At 41.0% G+C, this 23954-nt stretch overlaps 1 protein-coding gene across 1 annotated transcript; it reads right to left on the minus strand.

Annotated features, from left to right (window-relative positions):
- Positions 1–1431: 1431 nt before the first annotated feature.
- LOC116504139 (retinol dehydrogenase 7-like) lies at positions 1432–13921 on the minus strand. Its single transcript, XM_032210989.1, has 4 exons — positions 13503–13921; positions 6195–6453; positions 2981–3138; positions 1432–2374 (listed from the first exon to the last, which is right to left on the minus strand). The coding sequence occupies exons 1-4, from the start codon at positions 13816–13818 to the stop codon at positions 2157–2159; spliced, it is 951 nt and encodes a 316-aa protein (XP_032066880.1). The 5' UTR covers positions 13819–13921; the 3' UTR covers positions 1432–2156.
- Positions 13922–23954: the final 10033 nt, after the last annotated feature.

A 23954-nucleotide genomic window follows, 5' to 3' on the forward strand; every position in this document is an offset into this window, starting at 1 on the left:
CACCTTAGTCTTTCTGTGTGTTCTGGGCCCATAACCTATCAGGGTTTGTTGCAGCAATCACATCCAGAAAGCACAGACAGGTAACTGATTCAGCAGGATTCATTAACTTATATATAATGTAACACATGAAATAAATATACAATACCAAAATCAGGTTTTCCAACATGGAAGTAAGTATAAGCAAACACAGGCAGAGGAAAGAACAGTTTCAGTTCAGATCAGCAGACTAGTTGAGAGCTCAGCACAGACTCAGAATTACAGAGCTAAGCCATCCCCAGGCTCCAAACTGTTTCAGCTTCCATTGGTTGCCCCCATTTGCAAATGAGATGGGCCAGCCTGATAAAAAGCCAGCTTAGGTTTCTGCTCCCGGGGCTCTTCTCCATGCCCCATGATTTGAAGAATAGTTCTTCAAACTCCCTCCCTCCCTGAGCCTGCAGGCGTGTCCAGGTGCCTGCTGGAATTCAGGTGTTGGAAGAGAAATGCTGAGGAGAGGGGTGGGTGAATGGAAGGAGCTCTGGCCCTGTCTGCACAAGCCCACACCTCCCAAGGGCATCCACTGGTGCGGGCTTCTCAAGTGACCCTTCCAGGGAGGGTTTGCCCAGTTTCCTCCCACTCTTCGTTCTCACAAGAACCGGTTGTTAAATTATTTGAATCCCACCACTGCTTCTAATGGCTTTAAAGGTTCAGAGGCAATTCCTTTCTTTTTTTAAAATAAGTTTATTAAAGATTTTAAGTAGAATAATAAAAGGTACAAATTAGAAGGAAAGAAAAAGATGCAAGGAAAAAAAATATAAAAAGAACCCCCACCCCTAGAAGAAAGCAACTTCCCACTATCATCATGGCAAGAATAAATAATTCTGTGATCTTTTCACTTCCTTTTAGCCAGGGGCGTCAAACTCGCATCATCACATTGTTGTCATGTGATGTATTGTGACTGCCCCCCCCCTTCGCTAAAATGAGGAGTGGACATGGCCAATGCATGATGCCTCTGGTCCATGGGCTGCAAGTTTGACAACCCTGCTCTTAATTAACAAATACAAAATTCTTCATTTCATAATACATCAGTTGGGGAGCCCGCCCACGTTCCCGGCACCGGCGGTCGGGTGAGAGGCGCGGCCGCTCCCACTAGCCGCCCCATCGACGCAGAGCCCACCAGCGGCCAGGCAGGTGAGGGCGAGGGGGCCGAGCCGGGCAGCTGAGCGCAGCAGGGGAGGCGGCTGGCCTCGCTGTCTTTGCCGCAGAGCAGAGCCGCCCTTGGTCGGGAGGCCAGCTATATATATTGATATATCACAGTAATGATATATTTTATTGTCTCTCATGTAATTTACAAACTTAAAAATGGGAGGTGAAAGGGCCTCATAAGTGGAATAGCCTAGGGCCCCTTTTCATCTAAATCCGGCCCTGAATGTATGGCATGCTTTCCTGTATGTATGGCATGCTTTCCTGCCAATAATGGTTTCTAAAAGGGAGGTTTTTCTTGAAGGTTAAGGTTTAGAGCAAGTTATTGGCAATACATTTAAAAAAGAAAATTTTAAGCTACGCAAAAAGCCATGTTAGTGCAGCAGTATTACAAAAATCATATTTCAAATATTATAAGTCAATAACGGCGTGGCCTTCAAGGGAAAGAAAAGTTTGCCAAGGTAGTTCAGAACTGTAAAACTGACTGCAGCCCAAACGGTTTGGCAGATTAATTTAGCGATTGAAATGCTGTCATGTAGCTTCTGCCTGTCCTGAGCTGTGTATGGCATGCTTTCTTGCTTGCTAAATTCAAAAACTATCTCACTACACATCACTTAGCTTCTGGGAAAATGGACTTGCTTTCTCAGGCAGCTCCTGGCCTTGTTGATGATGTAGAGAACTTAGAATAACTTTATTGTCCAGAAATCTGAATGAAAGCATACTAGATTCAGAACATGACTTCCTATCCTCTTGTTTTAAGAGGAATAAGCAAGCAAGCAAGCAAGCAAACAAACAACTTTTTGCAAATCTTTCTGTTTCTTTACTTCAAAGATTGAAGACTTGTTAGTTCTTAAACAACAGTGCTGAAAATATGCATTATTCTTGCATCGGTGAAATGGTCTTAGCAGTTTTCACTAAAACTGAAATTAATTTGTTTGCTCATTTGGACAACTGTAATACATTTTCTGCAATGGACTCTACACCGCTTGTGCTGGCTTTGGAAGAAGAATCCCCAGTAAGAAATCTGTTATTGAACTTGGCAAATAAGAGGCAGGCAGGAAGAAGAATTTTGCATCCCAGCCAGCCGAATAACGGATACGAGGATATTGAGACGTCAAAGCATGTTCTATGCAATTGGTGACCAAGCTCAAGTCCTTGCTGATCAACTTCATCAGTCTGTGTATATATTTGTAATCTAAGAAATATGAAGCAAAAATCAGTCAATGGCTTATCTTTCTATAGTAGTTTCTATGCTATATTTTATATAGAAAAAAAAAGGATTCCAACTTTCTGTTCTGGGAGAAAGGCACAGTGGGGGATAAGGTGTCAGGTATTCTTGTTGTGTGGAAACAACAAAGAGAAACCAATGGAAAGCTCTCTCCTCAGCCCAAAAATATTTATGATGCTTCAAAAGTAGAATGGCTACTTAGGGAAGCGTAGAAACTTGGGGATGGGTAGAGACTATCAACTCAAGGCTCAGGCTTGTCATGAGGTGACCTGAGATAATCACTTCAAGCAGGATGCATTAAGTATCCTGAAAGGGTAGCAAATGGTTATTTATCGTGTTATTTTATTTGTGCCAAGATGGAAAAACATAGAATTTTCTACCGAATATGGGAAAATAACCATGCTAGTTTGCACCTTGACTATCAGTGAAGGGATGAAGGGCAACTGTTTCTGACTTATTTCAAACAGACGAATATCTTGTGTTGGCTTTGGTTACCTTTCTGGTTCCTCTCATGCTGCTTCTGGATAACACATACACAGATAAAAACCCTTCTAGGGTTCTCCTTTTACTCACAGGCATCCAGATAGGGTTGTCCATAAGTTTCTTTGACGTGTGGGGGTATCTTGTTGAACACACTCTGTAAGTGCTGATCCGGGTTTTTGAGCATATTTGTAGCAAAGCCTCCAGGTTCAATGATGCTGGTTCTGACTCCGAAAGGAGAAAGCTCTCGCCTGTATTGGAACAAAAGGATTACCTTTGCATAAGGAGAGCCGGAGGGTGGAGATATTAAGAGCAGGGAAACTGAGCTCTTACAGTCACAAATGTTCCTTGGGTTGCTTACTCCCTCTCATCAAACCTTTCTCACAAAGCAGAGGTGGTATTCAGCAGGTTCTGACTAGTTCTGGAGAACCGAAACCAGAAATTTTGAGTAGTTCAGAGAACCGGTAAATTCCATCTCTGACTGCCTCCGCCCCCATCTATTGTTTGCCTTCCGAGTCCCAGCTGATCTGGAGGAAATGGAGATTTTTAACCTTCCCCTGGAGTGAGGTAGGAATGGAGATTTTACATTATCCTTCCCCTGCCATGCCCACCAAACCACACCCACCAAGCCACACCCACAGAACCGGTAGTAAAAAATTTTGAATCCCACCACTATCACAAGGTTATTTTTGTGGGAGAAATGGGTGGTTGAAGCAATATGTTCTCTGCCTTGAGTTCCATTGTGGGTATTCCAGTCTCCTTTTATTTTTGTGCAGATAAAAACTTGAGGCAGTTATCATATATAAAAACAATCTTCCCCAATTCTTTTCTAATTGTCTGTACAGTCCTAGTCTCAACTGAATATTCATCTTTAAAATTCTTTGTATCTTTGTGTGTGTTTGATTCCAAAATTTTCGGGCTTTTCTGCAAAGCCAAGCATGATAAAATGACTCTGTGTTGCCAACATTTCCAACATAGATTTGAAGTACTGTTAGACATTTTAAAGACAATTTTTCTGGAGTCATATGCCATTAAATCATCTTATAAACATTTCTTTTAAATTATAACCTAATCTGAATTTCAGTCCTTCTTAACCATATATTTTCCCACTGTTGCATGAATTATGTGCAAAATTCCTAGCTCATTTTATCATATAATCTTTCAATTTATTCTTCTTCCATTTCAAATTTCAAGAAAATTGCATACATTTTAGCCATTACACGTTCATTTGGTATAGTGGTTAAAGTAACAGGCTAAAAATGGAGAGAGTTCTAGTCCTCCCATAGGCATGAAAACCAACTGAGTGACTTTGGGCCAGTCTCTGTCTTATCCCAACTCACCTCAAGCAAGTTTTTGCCTTTACCTTTGCATATGCAACCGCTTGAATATTTTGAGAACTTCAGTACTACAACCTGCAGGCCAAATTTCTAACTGAAGCATGTCCCCACTAATTGTAGGCCAGAAGGACTAAGTGCCCTGCTGCTTCAAATGTGAGGGGGGGTGGTCATTTGTTGCTAAAAAAAAATTACTCATTAATGAAGGTAAATATACATGTTCCAGGATAATGTTGCAGTATCCAGTGTGGGTCAGTTACCGGGACCAGAGTTAATGTATTCTGACCTTTTGGACTTGTGCTGGAGCATATCTTCAGGGAACTTCTCTCCAGCACAGTCTATTCCTTGAGTGTTCTGTGTGTGATATTTACATGGTGCCCATTGTATGTGGTTTTTTAGATATTGATTGGGGGGTTGATAACTCGCTATTAAATTGCTGACTGTTGTTTGCTTGTACTGTCAAGCCTTCGACAAATAAGTACTTGATAAGCTGGTGGTAAATCAGAGACTGAAAATAATGTACCTAGATTTAACAATATACCTGGATTTCAGCGAGGTATTTGACAAAGTAAATGGCAACCTATTTATTGATAAGCTAGAAAAATGTTTGATAGAAAGCACCACCACCAGATGGATTTGTAACTGGTTGACAAATGGTACTCAACAAGTAGTTCTTAATGGCACTAAATGTACATGCAGAGAAGTACGCTTTGGGGTAACACAATGTTCCCTTTTAGGCTCAGTACTCTTTAATATCTTCATAAATGACTTAGAATAAAAGGGAAACTCATCAGATTTGCACTAAGCTGGCAGAAGTAGCCAACACCCCAAAAGACAAGCTCAGGATCCAAAAAGATCTTGACAGGCTTGAACAATGGGCAAAATGGAATTTAGTGTGAAGAAAAGCAAGTTTTTATACTTAGCAGGAAAAACAAAACGTACAAGTACAGATTAGGCAAAACTTGGCTCTAAAACAGTAATGGTGAGACTGACATTGGAAATGTAGTGGATGATCACTTAAATATGAGCCAGGAGTGTGGGGCAGCAGCCAAAAAAAGCTAATACAATCCTAGGTTGTCTAAACAGAGGCATAGAACCAAAATCACATGCAGTTTTAGTGCTACTTTATAGTAAGACTACACCTGGAATACTGCATCTAGTTTTGGTCACCACATTTCAAAAAAGATGTTGAGAGTGGAAAAAGTGCAGAGAAGAGCAACTAAGATGATTGAAGGCCTGGAGACCAAAACATATGAAGAACAGTTGTAAGAACTGGATTTGGCTAATCTGGAGACAAGAAGGACTGGGGTGACATGACAGTAGTATTCCAGTATTTGAGGGAATATTGTTTTCCAAAGGACCAGAGGGCAGGACAAGAAACAATGGATGGAAACTAATCAAGGAGAGAAACAACCTGGAATTATGGAGAAACTTCCATATAGGGAGAACAATAAACCAGTGAAACAGTTTGTCTTCAAAAGTTGTGGGTGCTTCATCACTGGAGGTTTTAAGAAGAGATTGTACAGCCACTTCTCTGAAATGGAATAGGGTCTCCCTGTTTGAGCAGAGTCTCGGACTAGAAGACCTCCAAGGTCCCTTCCATCTGATTATTATTTTGATTGATATGTGACTCCCAATGAGTCAGATTACCTGTGACTATGTGGGACAGATGGAGAAGAAGATAACCCCCAGATTGCAAGGCAAGGGCTTGGCAGTACAAGCAAACAACAGCCAATGACTTAATTGTGAGCCATCCTTACCCCAATCAACATCTAAAAAGCCACATACAACAGGCATCATATAAATACAACACACAGAACATCCCAAAGCACACACTCTGCTTGAGAGAGGTTCCCTGAAGATGGGCTCCAGTCCAGCACCAGTCTGAAAGCTCAGAAGACAAAACCTCTGGTCCTGGTGACCAACTCAGATTAGATCCTGAAATTAAAATAACTACTAAGTTTATATTTTACCTCAGAGTGTCTGAGAAGGCTTCCACAGCAAACTTGGAGAGGCAATACCCGCCTCCGGGGTGTGCCATTCTTCCCATCACACTAGACACGTTGACCACTCTCCCTCTGGCTTTCCTCACCAGGGGCAGCATGTGGAGCGTCACGTCAATCAGCCCAAGCAAGTTGACATCCAGCACCTTGGCAAAGTCCTCCTTCTTCAGCCACTCATTGGGAGCAACCGGATAATTAATGCCTGCGTTGTTTACTAACCCCCAAAGTCCTGTGAGGGGGAAAAAAGTGGGATTCAGGAGGATCTTCATGATTCTGTCTTGGAATAATATTAGCTGGAACCCTAATTCCTCCAGTTATGCTTTTTATGCCACGTATAGCTCCCAAAGATAAAATTATTTAACAACACCACCCCCCCCAATACAAAAGTCAGTGAGAGGGAGTTTTGATCCACACCTTTCTATTCAGATATTGCCTTTAGACCTTTAGAAGGTGTGCATTCCTTAAGGATGGAGAATCGGGTATGGTGTAGTGTTGAAAAAGGTGGTCTACAAACCAGGACATTGAGTTCTAGTCCTGCCTAAGGCCCAAAAGCTGGCTAGGTAACCTTGGGCCAGTACTTTGTCTTATCCCAACCCATTCATCAGGTTGTTTTTGAGATGAAAATAGGAGGAAGAAATACAGGTAGTCCCCGATTTATGACGACCATTGAGCCGAAAATGTTTGTTGCTAAGTGAGACATTTGTTAAGTGAGTTTTGCCCCATTTTAGCACCTTTCTTGCCACAGTTGTTAAGTGAATCACTGCAGTTGTTAAATTAGTAACATGGGAATAAGAAAAAATAAAATAACCTTTATTGTCACTTTTTCTGTTCTATTTGGAAGAACCCCTGGGTGGGTAATGACTGAGGCAAGGCAGAGGGAATTTAACTCTGTTTAATTAACAACAGCTAACAGGCAATGACAGAAGTAAGAACTGGCACCAACAACATTCAGTCAGGCTGCTATTTATACCTAGCAGCTGTCAGCAGCTTAGCCAATGGTGCGAGGTTGTTTTTCCCGCCGGCTGAACTGTCAACGGCTCAGCCAATGGTCGGAGAGTCTGCATGAGTGCCCATGAGGCAACGTGTTCTCGGGGATGTAACATTTTCTATGTATATACTGACACATATTAAAATGAAATTCTGATGCCCAAAAATATATATGTATAGTATGTATGTAAGTATGTATCTGTACGTACATATGTACGTACGTACGTACGTACGTACGTACGTACGTACGTACATACATACATACATACATACATACATACATACATACATATATCAGAGGTGGTATTCTGACAGGTTCTGGAGAACCGGTACCGAAAATTTTGAGTAGTTCAGAGAACTGGCAAATAGGCTGGCCCCACCCCCACTGCCTCCCAGCCTCCCAGCTGATCTTCTTTTGTTGCCCTGAACAGGAGGCCACACTCACCCCAGCTCCACGAATGGGAAAAACATCGTGAAACGTCATGTGATGGCAATGTGACGTAGCGAGTTTGACACCCGTCCACCAAACCCTCTACCTCCTCCCTGTAAGCACCTTCATTGTCATCATGAATAAGGCCCACCACTGTTCAGAATGGGACAATTGGACATGGCTACCTGTCCATACCTGTTCCACCATGGGTTCCCCACCACACTGACCCATTTAACTATGCTTCCCTTTAACTACCTGCCTGGCAAGGACCAGAATCAAACCTCTGGGTTGTCTTCTCTCATGAGCAAGGATTGGTGCAGCAGAGAGAGAAAACATTCCCCAACCAGCAGCAATATCCTGTATTGGTCACCTGTGCAGCCACATTCTGCATGGGTCCTCATTGGCAGGAGGGAAATTCATCAGGCAAGCCATGATCTTATGCACTTCCAGTTTCAGTTCAGTTCAGTTGGTAGCTGATTGGCTGCCAGGACAGGTGGCTATTTGCCCTGCATGGCCAATTGGCTTGGGAGAAATTGTCCTACTGTGAATTGCCCAGGAGGAGGGGGCGGGGGACTAGTGGAAGGGCAACCAATGATAAATGCCCACTGCAGTGGGGGCCTTGCAGTGAAGCGGACATGGCCAGGCAACTTAGACTCCTACTATTGGCTTCCCAATTGATTTTGCTTGTAAGATTACAAAAGGTGATCACATGATCATGGGACACTGGAACTGTCAAATAATATGAGTCCATTGCCAAGGGTCCAAATTTTGATCATGTTACCAAGGTGATGCTGTCATAAGTGTGACAAATACTTGTAAGTCATTTTTCTCAGTGCCATTGTAACTTCGAAGTTATTAAATCAACAGTTGTAAATCAGGAGCTACCTGTGTTACGTGTTTGCGGCTTTGAGTTACTTATAAAATAAGTAACCATCTGTCTCTATCTCTCTCTCTGTGTGTCTGTCTTTCCCGTCCCTTCCTCTCTCTCTGTCTTTCTCTGTAATTCTCTCTCTGTATCTGTCTCTCTCTTCTCCCTGCCCCATCTCTGTGTGTGCTGCTATCTCTCCCCTCTCTTCCTCTCTCTCTGTATCTCTGTCTCTCTCTCCTCCCTCCCCATCTCTCTCTGTGTGTCTCTGTCTCTCCCCTCCCTTCCTCTGTCTCTCTTTGTGTGTCTCTGTCTCTCTCCTCCCTTCCCCTCTCTCTGTCACTCTTTATAATTCTCTCTCTGTATCTGTCTCTCTCTCCTCCCCCCCATCTCTATCTCTCTGTGTGTCTCTGTCTCTCCCTTCCCTTCCTCTCTCTCTGTTTCTCTCTGTAATTCTCTCTCTGTATCTCTGTCTCTCTCTCTCCTCCCTCCCCATCTCTATCTCTCTCTGTGTCTCTGTCTCTCCCCTCCCTTCCTCTTTCTCTGTCTCTCTGTAATTCTCTCTCTGTATCTCTGTCTCTCTCTCCTCCCTCCCCATCTCTATCTCTCTCTGTGTGTCTCTGTCTCTCCCCTCCCTTCCTCTTTCTCTGTCTCTCTGTAATTCTCTCTCTGTATCTCTGTCTCTCTCTCCTCCTTCCCCATCTCTATCTCTCTGTGTGTCTCTGTCTCTTCCCCCCTTCCTCTCTCTCTGTGCCTCTGTCTGTCTGTCTGTCTGTCTGTCTGTCTGTCTGTCTCTCTCTCTCTCACACACACACAGACACACACTGTGGTCACCTCGCCTCCTGTTCTTCGGCTGCTGCACAAGCCCATGTGGCGTGCGCTGTCCTTTTCTCTCTTGGCAGTTGCCTCGTTTCCAATGGAGGGGATGGAGAATGCCTGCGTTTTCCTCCCTCTGCATGGATTTCCCACCCCTTATTGGTCCCGCACCTCCTTCGCTCATTTGGGCAGGCAGAGAAAGAAAGGAGGCTTGTGATAAAACACCCTGCCACCAAGGACGAAGGGGAGCACCTTCGCCCTCGACTATTGCATGCCTCCTTTCTCCATCCGCTCAAACTAGCAAAGAAGGCGGGCCACTAAACCGCCCGCTCGCCTGCTCGCATTCAACCAGAGAACCCACCCCTGGTCTGTCTGTCTCACTCACTCACTTAATCACTCACTCTTAAAAGTACCTGGCAGCCAGTGACGTGTGGTGAGGTTTATGGCTGGTGAGGCAGCAATTTTTTTAGACTTGTGGACTTCAACTCCCAGAATTCCACAGCCAGGCATGCTCAGTTCCGATTTAAAGCGACAGCATTTTTCTCCTTTGCTAAATAAGTTTCCTTCTTTCTTTTTCTTTTTCTTCTCCCTTCCCCTCCTTCCTCCCTCTCTCCCTCCCTCCCTCCTCTCTCAAACACACACACACATGCACACACACACACGCACACACAAAGTTGCACCAGGATTCAGAAAATTTAGGTTTTCCTCCTCAGCCCATGTTAGCAATACCACTAGCAGCATTTTGGCTGGCAGGTGTAAGTAGAAGTGGAAATTCATTCTACTGAAAACATTGTTTTTGCTTATGATTGGATAATTAAAATTTCAGAAGACCCAAAGGCATAGCATTAGAATGTTACATAGATCATAAACTAAAGAATTGTCTCAATATGCTCCCTCCCCCTCTCAAACACACACACACACACACACACACACAAAGTTGCACCAGGATGATGATGTTTGAATTCCTTCTCCTCCCTTCGACCCACACGTACCTTTTCCAGCTGTTTCAGAGATGATTTCAACTCTGCTCTTGCCTGCCATCATGAAAAGAAAAAAAAATCTAAAAGGAAAAAAGGTGAAAACTGAGGTCAGACTGAACTAGTTGCTGCCAGAGTCACCATGGATGACTCTGCTTAGTGCTTAACTGTTTAAAAAAGCCTCTTAAAAAGCACCCTCTACAGGAGGAGGCGGGAGAACGACGTGCCTCATCTACGTCAGGAATTTTTCGGCTTTTAACCCTTGCTTAACTCTGCTCGAGTGATCAGAAAATGCCAGACTAGATGAGGCACGTCGTTCTCCTGCCTCCTCCTGTAGAGGGCGCTTTTTTAGAGGCTTTTTTAAACAATTAAGCACTAAGCAGAGTCATCCATGGTGACATTGGCAGCAACTAGCTCAGCCTGACCTCAGCTCTTGCCTTTTTCCTTTTACATTTTTTTTCTTTTCATGATGACAGTGGTGAGGCTCTGGATCCCCTGCCTCCCCTGACTGTATGTCCCTGCTGGCAGCACCCTCGGAGGGCTTTGAAGAGCTTTGGAGAGCTTCGGTGGGCAGCTTCTGCGAGTGAGACCAAGTTCCCGCCATTATAAAGTCTCTGAGGCTGTAATTGTACGGGGTGCACGCGCACACCTCTGTTTTCCACGGCATGGAGCTGTGGTGACCCTCTGCGCAGCCGGCGATGACTCCGGAGCTCATCCATGGGGGATTTGGAGGAACGCGAGGGGGAGTCTAAAGTTTAGAGTTCCAATGGTCAGTGACCCCTGTGAAAAGGTCGTTCGACCCCCAAAGGGGTTGCGACCCACAGGTTGAGAACTGCTGCCCTAGAGATCTTCTAGTCCAACTCCCTGCTCAAGTGGGAGAATCTATACCATTTCAGACAAACTCTTGTCGAATTGTTTCTTAGAAATCTCCAGTGATGGCACAACCACAACTTCTGAAGGCAAGCCATTTCACTGATTAATTTCAGGAAATTTCTCTTTATTGGTTGGTTTTCTCCTTGATCGCTTTCCATCCATTGCTTCTTGTTCTGCCTTCAGGTGCTACTCTGCATACAGTGATCCGTTGTGGCACAGTGATTAAAATGCAGTGTTGCAAGCTAATTCTGCTGATTGCCAGGAGTTCGATCCTCACTGGCTCAGAGTTGACTCAGCCTTCCATTCCATCCTTTAGAGGTGGGTAAAATGAGGACTCAGATTGTTGGGGGCAATAGGCTGACTCTGTAAACCGCTTAGAGGGGGCTGTAAAGTACTGTGAAGCATTCTATAAATATAAGTGCTCTTTCTTTCTTGCTGTCATTCTTAACTTAAATTCTTAAGTCCATATTTCATAAGATAAATTAAAAATAGGAGATACAAGTTTGATCCACTTTACAACCTGCTGTTTCTATTCTTTTATGGTTTATTTCTTGTAATATTATGAACAAATCATGTCATGGCACACACTGGCAAAGTGGTTAGAATGCGGGCTACTTCTGCTGATCACCGGCTGCCAGCAATTTGGCAGATCGAATCTCATCAGGCTCAAGGTTGACTCAGCCTTCCATCCTTCTGAGGTGGGTAAAATGAGGACCCAGATTGTTGGGGTCAATAGGCTGACTCTGTACACCGCTTAGAGAGGACTGTAAAAGCACTATGAAGCAGTATATGTCTAAGTGCTAGTGCTATTTTAATTAATATGTATTGGACCTTTTCATTATAAATTATTGTACGGGTGCTTACAACCTTTTAATATAAATCATTGAATGAGGGCACAAAAGAGATTCAATCTGTCCCCTAGCTCCTTTATTTCCAAAATTTACTCCCACCCCCATTGAGTTTGCCCCTAAAGGTTAATAAGTCAGCTATTAAAAACAAGTAAGCAATACATTTTAAAAATCTTTTTTTACTTTCCATCGTTTCCATCATATAAATATATAATATGTCTTGTGAAAATTCCATCTTTCGATTCTTGCCATCATATTGTTAATGCGCAAGTTGGAATAAAACAATCAATTAAGGAAGACTGATCATTTTAAATGAAGCCAACATAACATATGTTTTTTAACTCCCTCAACCTTGGATTTCTGCCATGGTAGGGAGTCACCTGTGTGGATAATGCATTTTCACAAATGGGTGCCCTTCAGATTTTGCATGGATTCTGCTGCTATTCCATGTGGCTATGCTTTTTATTGTTCCCATTATTTTATGCCCTCTGAGAAGAGGAAGACAGGACCAGTCTAATGCCACTGCATTTTTATAACTGTTTATGCAAGGCATTGTGGTGATATAGGTCCTTCTTGAAGTATACATGGTTTTGATGTATGTGGGTCTGTAGGGATGTTATTACCATGGACATGCCCAGTGGTGGGATTCAAATAATTTTAACAATTGGTTCTCTGCCCTAATGATTTCTTCCAATAACCAGTTCACCAAACTGCTCAGAAAGTTAACAACCAGTTCTCCTGAAGAGGTGCAAACTGGCTGAATCCCACCACTGGACATGTCAATCAAACCTGCCCCATTCTGGAAAGCTTCTTTAGCACAGTTGCTGCCTATTGCCTTTCCTGGCTACTTCCAGTTGCTGTCAGGCATGAGTTGAGAATTGATCTATGTGTTGATTCACTGCAACCACCTCTATTCCTCTTGCTGGATTAGTTGGAGACAGAATTTACTTATTATCATCACCTATATTATATACTTTTACCATATTAATTGGCATACCACTTAGCTGATTTTGAATGTGAGTTTAATGAATTTTGTTGTCTAGGGATTCTGTATATCTTGTCTTAAGTCCTAAGCTCTTAAGTAGCATATTCTATATCCTATAAATATCGAGAAGTGTTAGAAAGGATTTGCATGCCTCAAGACTTTTCTTTTGTCTCTGTGTGCTGAACCTACACAAACACAAGGATATTCATAAGGGAGTTCTTACTTCTATGTCTCTTCTTATTGCACAAATGATTAGGAAAAAACAAACAAATCCTGTATGTATAATGTCAATTTAAGAAACAAACTAAACAAGTACACAATGAATAAATCAACAGTTTAGTTGAAATATGCATTTGACTAAGATGAAATCAATAATACACAATGAGAAAATGCATTATGTCTCCTAGAGAAAACATGATGGCTTGAAATGAGCCCATTTCTTTCACACTGCTCCTGCAAAAAAAATACCACATAGGATAATAAACAGAGTGCATCACCTTTGTTCCCCACGAAGCTTTTTACCCATTCAGTTGTTGCTGCAACATTCTCTGTGTTGGTGACATCCAGCAGAGTGGTCTTTAACCGGTCCGATGTGACCTTTTCCAGTTGTTCTGCCCCTTCGGGAGTGAGACAAGTGGCCAATACCCGCAGACCCCGAGCATCCAGCTGCCTGGCCAGTTGTTCCCCAAAGCCAGAATCACAGCCAGTAATGAAGACGTATTTCTCCGTCAGGTTCTCCACCCTTTGTCTTTCCAGGTACCATCGGCAAAGGACGCAAAACCCCACCAGGGCAATCAGAAAGAACCACCACATAGCTGAACCCTACTTGGAAGAATGAGAGAGAATGAAGAATTAGATGTCCTTAAATCCAGGTACAGGTGAAATAAAGTAGCCTATCCTGTTCCAGAGTAGAACATGAGAGAATGTTTCATCAGATCAGATTTATCTCAAAATCATTGGTTGCTTAGGCTTAGAACATTGTGATATTTTCATTGCACAATTTTTATCAGCAACTAGCACTGTAATAAAATCAAGGAAGAACTACATGACTAAGACTATTTTTGATGTGGGATCCCAGCTTGGTACGCCTATAAATCTTTTTTCATGAAAGACTCCAAAGGAAATCAGCTATAAAAGAGCACTAAATTTAACTTAACAGTTAAACATAGGCTGTTCATACTTGTTTTCAAACATATATTTACATATTACTGTGGTAAATGCTGTCGATTTAGAAAGCTGTAACACATTATTTGCAACTATCTCTTAAATCATTTCTTTCATCTGAAGGTCTTTGTCAATAGAATAAGTGGGTAGTAGGTGATCTCATTTGCCTAACGTTTACAAAACGTTTTCTCAAGTCTCCTCCTTACTGCCTACTCACTACGCACACTGATACGTTCCTAACCAATGTTAAGAAAACATCTTCTTATAACATTCTCTCCTTTTCACCTCCAGCCCACCATAGAGGCAGCCTAAAGTGGTAGTCAGGTCTTTGTTAAAGCACTTAAGACACAAGTATTGCTTAGAGACAAATTATGATGCTTCCTAATACTGCTGAGGATGATGCTTAGGGACTAGGACAGGGCTGGGTTCCGGCTTCTGTTACTGCTGGTTTGCTCAGGATTGCGCTTCGCGCACTTGCTTGCTTGATGTACACTACGCGCACATATGCAATAATAAAAAATTGTTTCTATGCATACGCAGAAGCAAAAAACAAGATGGTGGCACCTATGGCGTTGCCTATATAACCAGTTGGGGGCTTGGCCGGCCAAGATACTATCTACTCTGTTCAACTCCTATTGGCCTGCTTAGGCTGGTGCAATCATGTCCTCTCTCCAGATAGTTCAGCATTGTCCTCATTAACGTAGTTTGGAACATACAGGAGAGAGCAGACCCTATCTTCCAATTTTCCACTTTTAAAATAGTCTCTCTCTCCCTCTCCCTCCCCCTCTCTCCCACACCCAAACCCACACTCATACCCACACCCACCTACTCACCCACCTTTTGTTTCTTATTTTGAGATTGGCAAGAGAAGTGGAAGATGCTACTTTTAACATGAATCTTGTAATCTTCCACAAAGCTGAAAAGATATTTTAAACAATCATAATTGACTATGTAGTAGAGGGACAGCATTCCATGAGAAAACAAAGCTAGTCTGCAAAAGGTAGATGTAGATGGGTGTACATTTGCAAGGTAAAGATAGAGTTACTACATTTTTGGTGAACCTGCTCAACTGCAAATATTTGTTTTATTTATTTAGTTTGTCAAACATGTACGAGATAACAAGTATAAGTATAAACATGGATGTGAGCACATGAAATGAGTCTAAATAAATGAGGACAGTAGGCATGCTGGTGCGCTTATGCACAACCCCTTACAGACCTCTTAGGAATGGTGTGTGACCAAATTAAGATGGATTTAGGGAGGTGGAAAAATTTGCAGCTTTCCCTCAAGGGGAGAATTTCAACAATAAAAATGAATCTCTTACAAAAAATATTCTTCCTATTCCAAAACATATCCATAAAATTAGAGAAGGATTTTTTTGGAAAATTTGAACAAAACAATATCTAAATTTATCTGGCAAGGGAAGAGACCTAGAATTAAATTAAAATTATTGCAAGAGTCCAGAGAAAGAGGAGGGTTTGGCTTGCCTGATTGGGAAAGATATTATCAGGCTGCTGCACTCACATGGGTGAGAGAATGGATAAGCTTAAAGAATAGGAGGCTACTAACTTTGGAAGGGTACGATATGCAAATAGGATGGCATGCTTTCTTGTGGGATGGTAGTCACAGGGCTCCTTCCAGAGGCACCTGGTTAGGCGAGTTCTTCTTGAGGTTTGGATAAAAGTAAAACAACAGAACTATATGGAAATTTCGACTTGGCTCTCTACATTGGAGGTTTTGGTACACCCAAACTTTATTAAATCGGGGAAGGTAGTTACATATAAAGATATATTAAATGAAAGAGGGGAATTAAAATCTGGAAAAGAACTACAAGAAGAAGGAGTAGAATTGGAATGGTGGGCATGCCTGTAAATTCAATCACGCTACAGGAAAGATAGAAAGGAATGGGGTATCAAGAAAGAATTGACAATGTTAGACAAAATTTTATTAGGAATGGATGAAAAGGTGATAAAGAAAATAAACTAATATCTATTAGAATATAGAATGGTGGAAGAACAAGTGAAGGAAACTATGGTCATGTGGGCCAAGAACTTTGGTTATAACATCAAACTGGATAAATGGTAAAATCTATCGGAGAGAAATAAAAAACTAACACTAACCACTTCGTATAAAGAAAACATGTATAAAATGTTTTATAGATGGCATCTTCCTCCCACAAGGTTAGCAAAAATGAATAAGAATCAGTCTCTGCAGTGTTGGAAATGTAACTTGGCTTTAGGATCTTTTTATCATATGTGGTGGTTATGTACAAAAGCTAAGGATTTTTGGTGTCAGATAAAGACATGGTTGGAAGAGATGTTAGCTCAAAAGATAGATTTAAAACCAGAACTATTCCTATTACGAATAATAAAATTTCATTGTATTTAAGTACAATGACAATAAAGATTATACTTAAAAGAAAAATATAGTAAAGGAGTGACATATTTAATGCTGCATGTGATAACTGCAGCAAGATTGGTATATACGCAAAATTGGAAAAACATAGATGCCCTCACCGAAGAAGAGGTAATAAAGAAAAATTTGTTCTGTGCAGAAGTGGACAGACTGACACTACAAATCAAAAATAGAGACGAGACAGAATATTATGAAATTTGGAACAAAATGTATCAATGGTTGGAAAGAGGAAAAGGAGTCGGAACAGAATATTTTGAGGATTGTAAAATTGGAAGTGGATAATACATAGCTAAATATATAAAGGAGGATAAGGGATATCTTAATAAGATTAATGTAGTTATGTATGATAAGTAGAAACTGTATTTGTTGTTATATTAAAATATATACGGAAAGGTTTTTAATTTTTATTTAATTAAAAAAAGGAATGGTTAAGGTTAGGGTTAGAGTTAGGGTTTGGACTGGTTAAGCAGAGTTTGTGCTGGGCTAATGGCTAAAAGAACAACAAAAAGAGATGCAGATAATAAAGAAGGATTGCTTCCTGTTTTCACAATGCAAAGACAATCCTCCATCTCTGCATGCTCTGCATGTAGCAAAGCAGCAGAAAGTATAGATACGTTCACCAGTCCGCTTCCAGTTAACCATTCGGAAGAGGAAGGATCTTGTTTACAATGCCTCACAATCACTTTCATATATCAGAAAAGTCACACTAGCGTCTAATGCCTACAGTGCTACAAGCCACCTCTCACCAAACCCCCATTTCCCCCTGACACCTCTTTATGGCACCTTCAATTCAGGGTCTTCTTTTGCTTCTGTTCAGCTGTGCATATTGTTTGAGAGTTCACCATGATGTCTCTGGCATCCAGATTGTCATTGCTCCTGGTGTGCTCCTGGAGACAATACCAGCAGCAACGTCTAAGTAAATTATCCTGTGGCAAGCATGGCAGAGACTTAGGTCATTCAGGACTCCATGTGGCTCAGAACCTAAGAGTTGAGCAACTGTAAAATCCCAAGAGTCAGTTTGGTCTAGTGGTTAAGGCGTCAGGCTAGAAAGTCAGAGATTGGGAGTTACTGCAAAGTCCTCCTGTCTTAGCCATGAAAGCCAGATGGGTGACTTTAGGCCAGTCACTCCCTTTCAGCCCAAGCCCCCCTCACAGGTTGTTGTGAGGAAAAATAGGAGGAGGAATGTGCGTTGGATCTGTTCCCAGTCTTGAGGTATTTATAAAAATAATAAAGGCAGGATACAAATAAGGCGGGATAAATACATTAATTGTTGAGATAAGTCTCTAAGAAGTAGATTGCATTCCTTTGGGGTCATGAAGGGTAACCTTAGTTGGGGAGTTGCACTGCATAGATATGTATGGTTAAAAATACACATGTGTACATTTTGTACACTCACTGATATGAATGCAAAGTGTGTCTGTGTAAGTCAGTTATTCAGGTGGGTTCAAAGGGGAGAGAAACCTGTAACAAGTGACTTTTAATAGCAAGAAAAGGGGAAGATCCCAAAGAATATTGGAGATTTCTTCCTTCATTGTGTAGGGTAGAGATCACCTGGTTGCCCTGTTTTCCATTTCTATTTGGTTATGGTTATGTACATAAAAAGGTTAAGGTTGGAACAAGTGCAACCTTTGGGGCCTTCCATAGTAAACACCCACAGTGTTCTTTCCAGTGGCTCTGGATAGATCTTTTGATGTTAGGTATAGAGTGAAGCCGTAGACTGTTTAAGCTGAGTCCTCTCCCATCTTATCCCCTTCTCTCCCTCAGGTTTGCCCCATTGTCTAAACCAGTGTTTCTCAACCTTGGCAACTTGAAGACGTCGGGACTTCAACTCCCAGAATTCCCCAGCCAGCATTTGCTGGCTGGGGAATTCTGGGAGTTGAAGTCCAGACGTCTTCAAGTTGCCAAGGTTGAGAAACACTGGTCTAAACTCCTAGTCCGCAAGCCGGATGAGTCACACACTGGCCACGCCCACTCCCAAGTGGCAGTTGGAACAGAATTCTTTTCAGGGGATGGGGAATAGAATGTCTAACTCCTTAGCATCAGAGCGTGGTAATCTATATACAGTATATAAATACTGTATAAGAAATACTAAGGATCTGATGGTCATTTTGAAAAATCCTTTCTTAGCAGGCACCTAGAAGCCAAGAGGAACATACGTGCTGAATTTCAAGTTTGTAGGCTTTCCATATATGGTTCCAGAGATTTCGTGATGAGTGAGTGGATTTGGCTTTTTATATATACACTGTAGATATGCAGCCAAGGCAATTCCTCTTCACTCAGTGCAACTCAGGCCAAGTCAAAAGGTTGGGCAACCGTCATGTACATGCAGCAAAGAGTAAAGCCTCTTTACTTTACACAATGGTTGCCCAACCTTTTGACTTGCCTGGGTTATTATAGTTCAGCTTACCTATTAATGAGTGCTAAGAGGTATTCATTCTTTTTAAAGTAAAAAAAAAAAGAATAGGTTTCTTGAGAGATGACTGGGGCAGGAAGGACTCCCTTCTACATTTAGACTACACCTTAAACAAAGAGTTGGGTGGGGGAGAAGAAACTTTGGTTTGTTTCTAAACACACTTCTGATTGGTGTGATTTTACGGGTAGTCCTCCACTTATGACCATGACAGCACAACATTTGCAATCCTAAATGAGGCAGTTAAGTGAGTTGCACCCCATTTTACAACCTTTTTGTGAACCATGTGGTGGTTTTCCCTCTTCGACTTTGCTTGTTGGAAGCTTGCTGGAAAAGTTATAAACGTGATCATATGATTCCAGGACAGTAAAACTGTTTCTAAAAGCCTGCCAGTTGCCAAGCGTCTGAATTTTGATCATGCAACCATGAGGAGGGTGCAAGGGTCATAAGTTTGAAAACTGGTCATAAATCTCTTTTTCTGTGCCCTTGTAACTTTGAATGGTCACTAAAGAAATGATTGTAAGTCGAGGACTACCTGTATAACATTTTGTGCGGCATTCATTTGTTGGAAGAAATGCCCTTCTGGGTTCCATTCTAAGTGGGAAAAAAGACACTAGAAGCACGGAGGCCACTTGGAAAGATGGTGTCAGCGTTCCAAATACCATGTAGAATTAAATCAGAATCGAAAGCAAAACTATGCTTAAAGATCCAATTTAATAAGGCAGGCATGTTGGCACATAGCTGTGGGATTCCAACTCTGGAAGTTACATCAGAATCCCACCCAGTTAAAAGTTCATGATCTTGTCCCCACACCCACAGTCCATCACATGGTCCAATCTTCTTCTTCCACGCTGGCGCCTACACCTAACTTCTTCCGGTCAGGTGTGAAAGTGCGGAGACAAAGGATGACCTTGACTCTAGTAAAGAATGAAAAACAATACATTCCAAAATCCTACTCCTTCTATTTCCCCCTCACATTGACTATACTTAATAAGAGAAATAAGAGAAAGTATGGCAGGCCAAAATTCTAAAAGGAATATAAATGCAGACCTGACAGATGGTTTTAATGGTGGACAGACCACATGGTTTGAGGTCCTGGGGAAAAGGGGGAATCACATGCCTCAAAGATGTTGAAGAAGAAAAAGGGCGGGCTTTCTGAGAGTCCCTGGGTTTTATGCCCTCTAATGGGACCAGCCCCAGGGCCTCCCGCTCCTGTGCAAGAAATGCACTCTGATTGGTTGTCCGACTCCCAGGGGGCAGGAGGTTTTAGCCAACTCTGTAGGCTGTTCTGAGACCCAAGCTTGTTTGCCTTGCTGGCTGATGATGTAATCTTCCCAGGTGTCTTATGATGAGTTTCTTTATTTTCATTTTTTTAAATTTTTAAACATAAAAAACATTAAAAAATTCTCATCTATTACATACAGAATGTCGTTTGGTTACAAGCGTTTTTGCATCCATATTTTCTTTTTCTTTTCTTTTTTTAATTTTTTTAGTCGGCATCGTTTATGGTCGGAACTACGACGGCATCTGATCGTCTTCGAAGGAGTTGCTCAACGGTGAATTCTCACCTTTAATACATTTCTACTCTCATTTGTCCCTCAGTTTTTGTATAATGTTTGTTTGAGTTGTTGCTTAAATCGTATTAAGTTAGTCAGCTATCTCCTTTTATATCTAAATCTTCACTGTCTCATCCAGCCATTTGTACAATTTCTCCCAGACTTTATAAAAGTCTGTATCTTCTTTATCGTTAATCCGCATCGTCAATTTGTTCATTTCTGCTAATTCTAAGATTTTGTTCATCACCATAGTGCTAGTGGGGGCATTTTCACTTTTCCAGCACTGTGCATAAACGATCCTTGCCGCCGTCAAAATATGGACGAGAAGGTATTGATTGGTTTTACATATTTTTTGATCTGTTATCCCTAGTAGAAAAATTTCCGGCTTAAGACATAATTTAATTGACAAGATTTCATTCAGCCATCTTAGCGTTTGCTTCCAATACGCTTTGGCAACCGGACACGTCCACCACATGTGGTAGTACGTGCCCAGCATTGTTTTACATTTCCAGCATTTGGCCGATATTTTTGAGGAAATTTTTGCCAGTCTTGTTGGAGAGAGATGCCAGTGGTAGAACATTTTGTATATATTTTCTTTATAGGCCGTCGATTTTGTCAATTTCAAGTTCCACTCCCAAACCCTTTCCCAGTCATCTAGGTCTATTGTGTGGCCGATATTTTGGGCCCAGGTTACCATGACTTCTTTTACTCTTTCTGCTTCCATTTTTCGAGTCAGCAGGCAGTTGTATATTTTCGAGGTTAATTTGTCGTCTGGACCTGTTAAGATTTTATCCAGTTCCTGGTCCTTGTTCTGAAAGCCAAATTGTGCTAGGTCTGATTTGTATTTATTTTGAATTTGAAGATATGGCCACCAATCAATGTTTATTCCCATTTCAGCCAAATTTTCCCTGGAGTTTAGTTTATTTTGATCATCTAGCAGCTGTTGGTAAATAACAATTTTATCAAAATTTATCAAATTTGGGTATATCAGGGCTTCCGTCGGAGATATCCATTTGGGTAGTTGGATGTAAAATTTCCTTCTGATTTCCAGCCAATCCTTAATTAATACCCCTCTTAAATGATGCCTTCTAAAATAATTGTGGACTTTATTTCCCTCACACCATAAGTAATTGTGCCACCCGCATTGCAAGTCGTGGCCCTCTATCGTTAAGATTCTTTTGTTGACTAACATTACCCACTCTTTTATCCACGTTGTTGTTGCTGCTTGATGATATGCTTTCCATTCCGGTAGGCCCATTCCGCCTTGCGTTCTTTTATCCTGAAGATGCTTATATTTTATTCTAGGCTTTTTGCCATTCCACACGAAATTTCGTACCATTTTGTCCAAATCATTATAGAATTTTTCTCCTAGTTTGACCGGTGCTGTTTGAAATAAGTAGAGGATTTTGGGCAAGATATTCATCTTCATTGCTGCGACTCTTCCCATCAATGATATTTGTAGTTTCAACCAATTTTTAAAATCTTTTTGGGTGTTTCGTAGTAGTTTATCATAGTTATCTTCTTTTATAGAAGAGCATTTCGCAGACAGCCAAATCCCTAAGTATTTAATCCTTTTAGTTACCTTTAGTTCCATTGCTTTCTCTAGTTCTTCAATCTGTTTTTTGGGAAAGTTCTTTATAATCATTTTTGTTTTTTCCTTATTTATTTTTAATCCGGCCACGCGCCCAAAATCCTCAATGTCCTTCATCAGTTTTGGTCCTGAAATTAGAGGGTCTTCCACAATAAAGACCATGTCGTCCGCAAAGGCCTGTGTTTTATATTGTTCTTTTTTTATAGTCAAACCCCTAATTTCCTGGTTTGATCTTACCTGATTTAGGAGAACCTCTAGCGACATAATAAATAGTAATGGGGAGAGCGGACACCCTTGTCTAACACCTTTTCCAATTCGTACCCTCTCTGTTAGTTCTCCATTAATTATAATGTTTGCTGATTGCTCTGAGTATATAGATTCTATAATCTTAATAAATTTGTCGCTGAATTTCATCATTTTTAGTTGTGTGATTAAAAAGTTCCAATCTAAGTTATCAAAAGCTTTCTGCGCGTCGACAAAAATTAATGCTAGTTGTTTCTCGGATCTTGTTTCGTAGAATTCCAAAGTGTTGATTATTATTCTTGTATTGTTCCGAATGTGTCTTTTTGGGAGAAAGCCATTTTGATCCGGGTGGATACTTTGATTTAATATTATTTTTAATCTTTCTGCCAATATTGATATAAAGATTTTGTAATCTGCGTTTAACAGAGATATAGGTCTATAATTTGAACTTTACTACTATCCGCCTCTTCCTTTGGTATTAAGGTAATGTAAGCTTCCCCCCATGATTTTGGAACCTTACCATTTTGTAGTGCCTCATTGAATAATTCTAATAATTTGTCTTCTACGGTATTTTGAAGTTTTTGGTATATTTCCGATGGAAGCCCATCTGGACCAGGTGTTTTATTGTTTTTTTGTTTTTGAATGGCCTTTTTCAGTTCCTCTTGTGTAATTTCCTTATCCAGGATCTCTCTCATCTCCTCCGGCAAGACTGGAAGTTTCTGCTTTATTAGGTAATTTCTGATGTCTTGTTCACTGATTTTGTCCGGTTCGTATAATTTCTTATAGTAGTTCTGTACAATCTTTTTCTTTTCCTCTATTTCCTGTTTCAAGTTCCCCTCCTCGTCGCTCAATTGTTTAATAGTTCTTTTAACCTCATCTTTTCTTATTTTGTGGGCCAGCCATCTCCCAGTCTTATTTGCATGTTCAAAATAGTTCTGCTTCATTCTCTTAATGTTTTGTGCTACTTTCTCTTGAGAAATCAAATTTATTTGGTGTTTGATTAACTCTCCTTTTTCCCTGTATCTAATAATTTCTGGCTCTTTCTGAATCAGCAGTTCTGTCTCTCTTAATTCTTTGTTCAGTGTATTAAGTTTTCCCCTATACATTTTGTTTCTTCTTGTTATATAGGCTATTGATGTTCCCCTCACGACTGCCTTCATCGTATCCTAAACGTTTTGTGTTGATGTCTGCTCTTTACCGTTTTCTTGAAAAAATAGCCCAGTTCCTTTTCTATTAGTTGTACAAATTGTTTCTCTTGTAATATGTTCTGGTTTAATGTCCACCTAGCTTTTATCCTTGACTTCCCTTTCCATTGCCATAAGACTGGGTGATGGTCGGCCCACTTGTTCGTTGCATCCATATTTTCAATTACATATACAATCACCGATTTTCCGTCTAATATAACTTGATACCTCACTTTCATTGTACAACATATATTCAATTACGATTAATATTTCTTTCTTTTCAACAAACCTAATTCACTTGCATTCGTGATTGTCTATTTAATAACAATATACCTTTATGTAATCACTTATCTCATTCTGCATATTTTTACAGTGAAAAAGAATTT

The sequence above is a fragment of the Thamnophis elegans genome, chromosome 2 (assembly GCF_009769535.1).
Source record: "Thamnophis elegans isolate rThaEle1 chromosome 2, rThaEle1.pri, whole genome shotgun sequence".
Taxonomy (NCBI): Eukaryota; Metazoa; Chordata; class Lepidosauria; order Squamata; family Colubridae; genus Thamnophis; species Thamnophis elegans.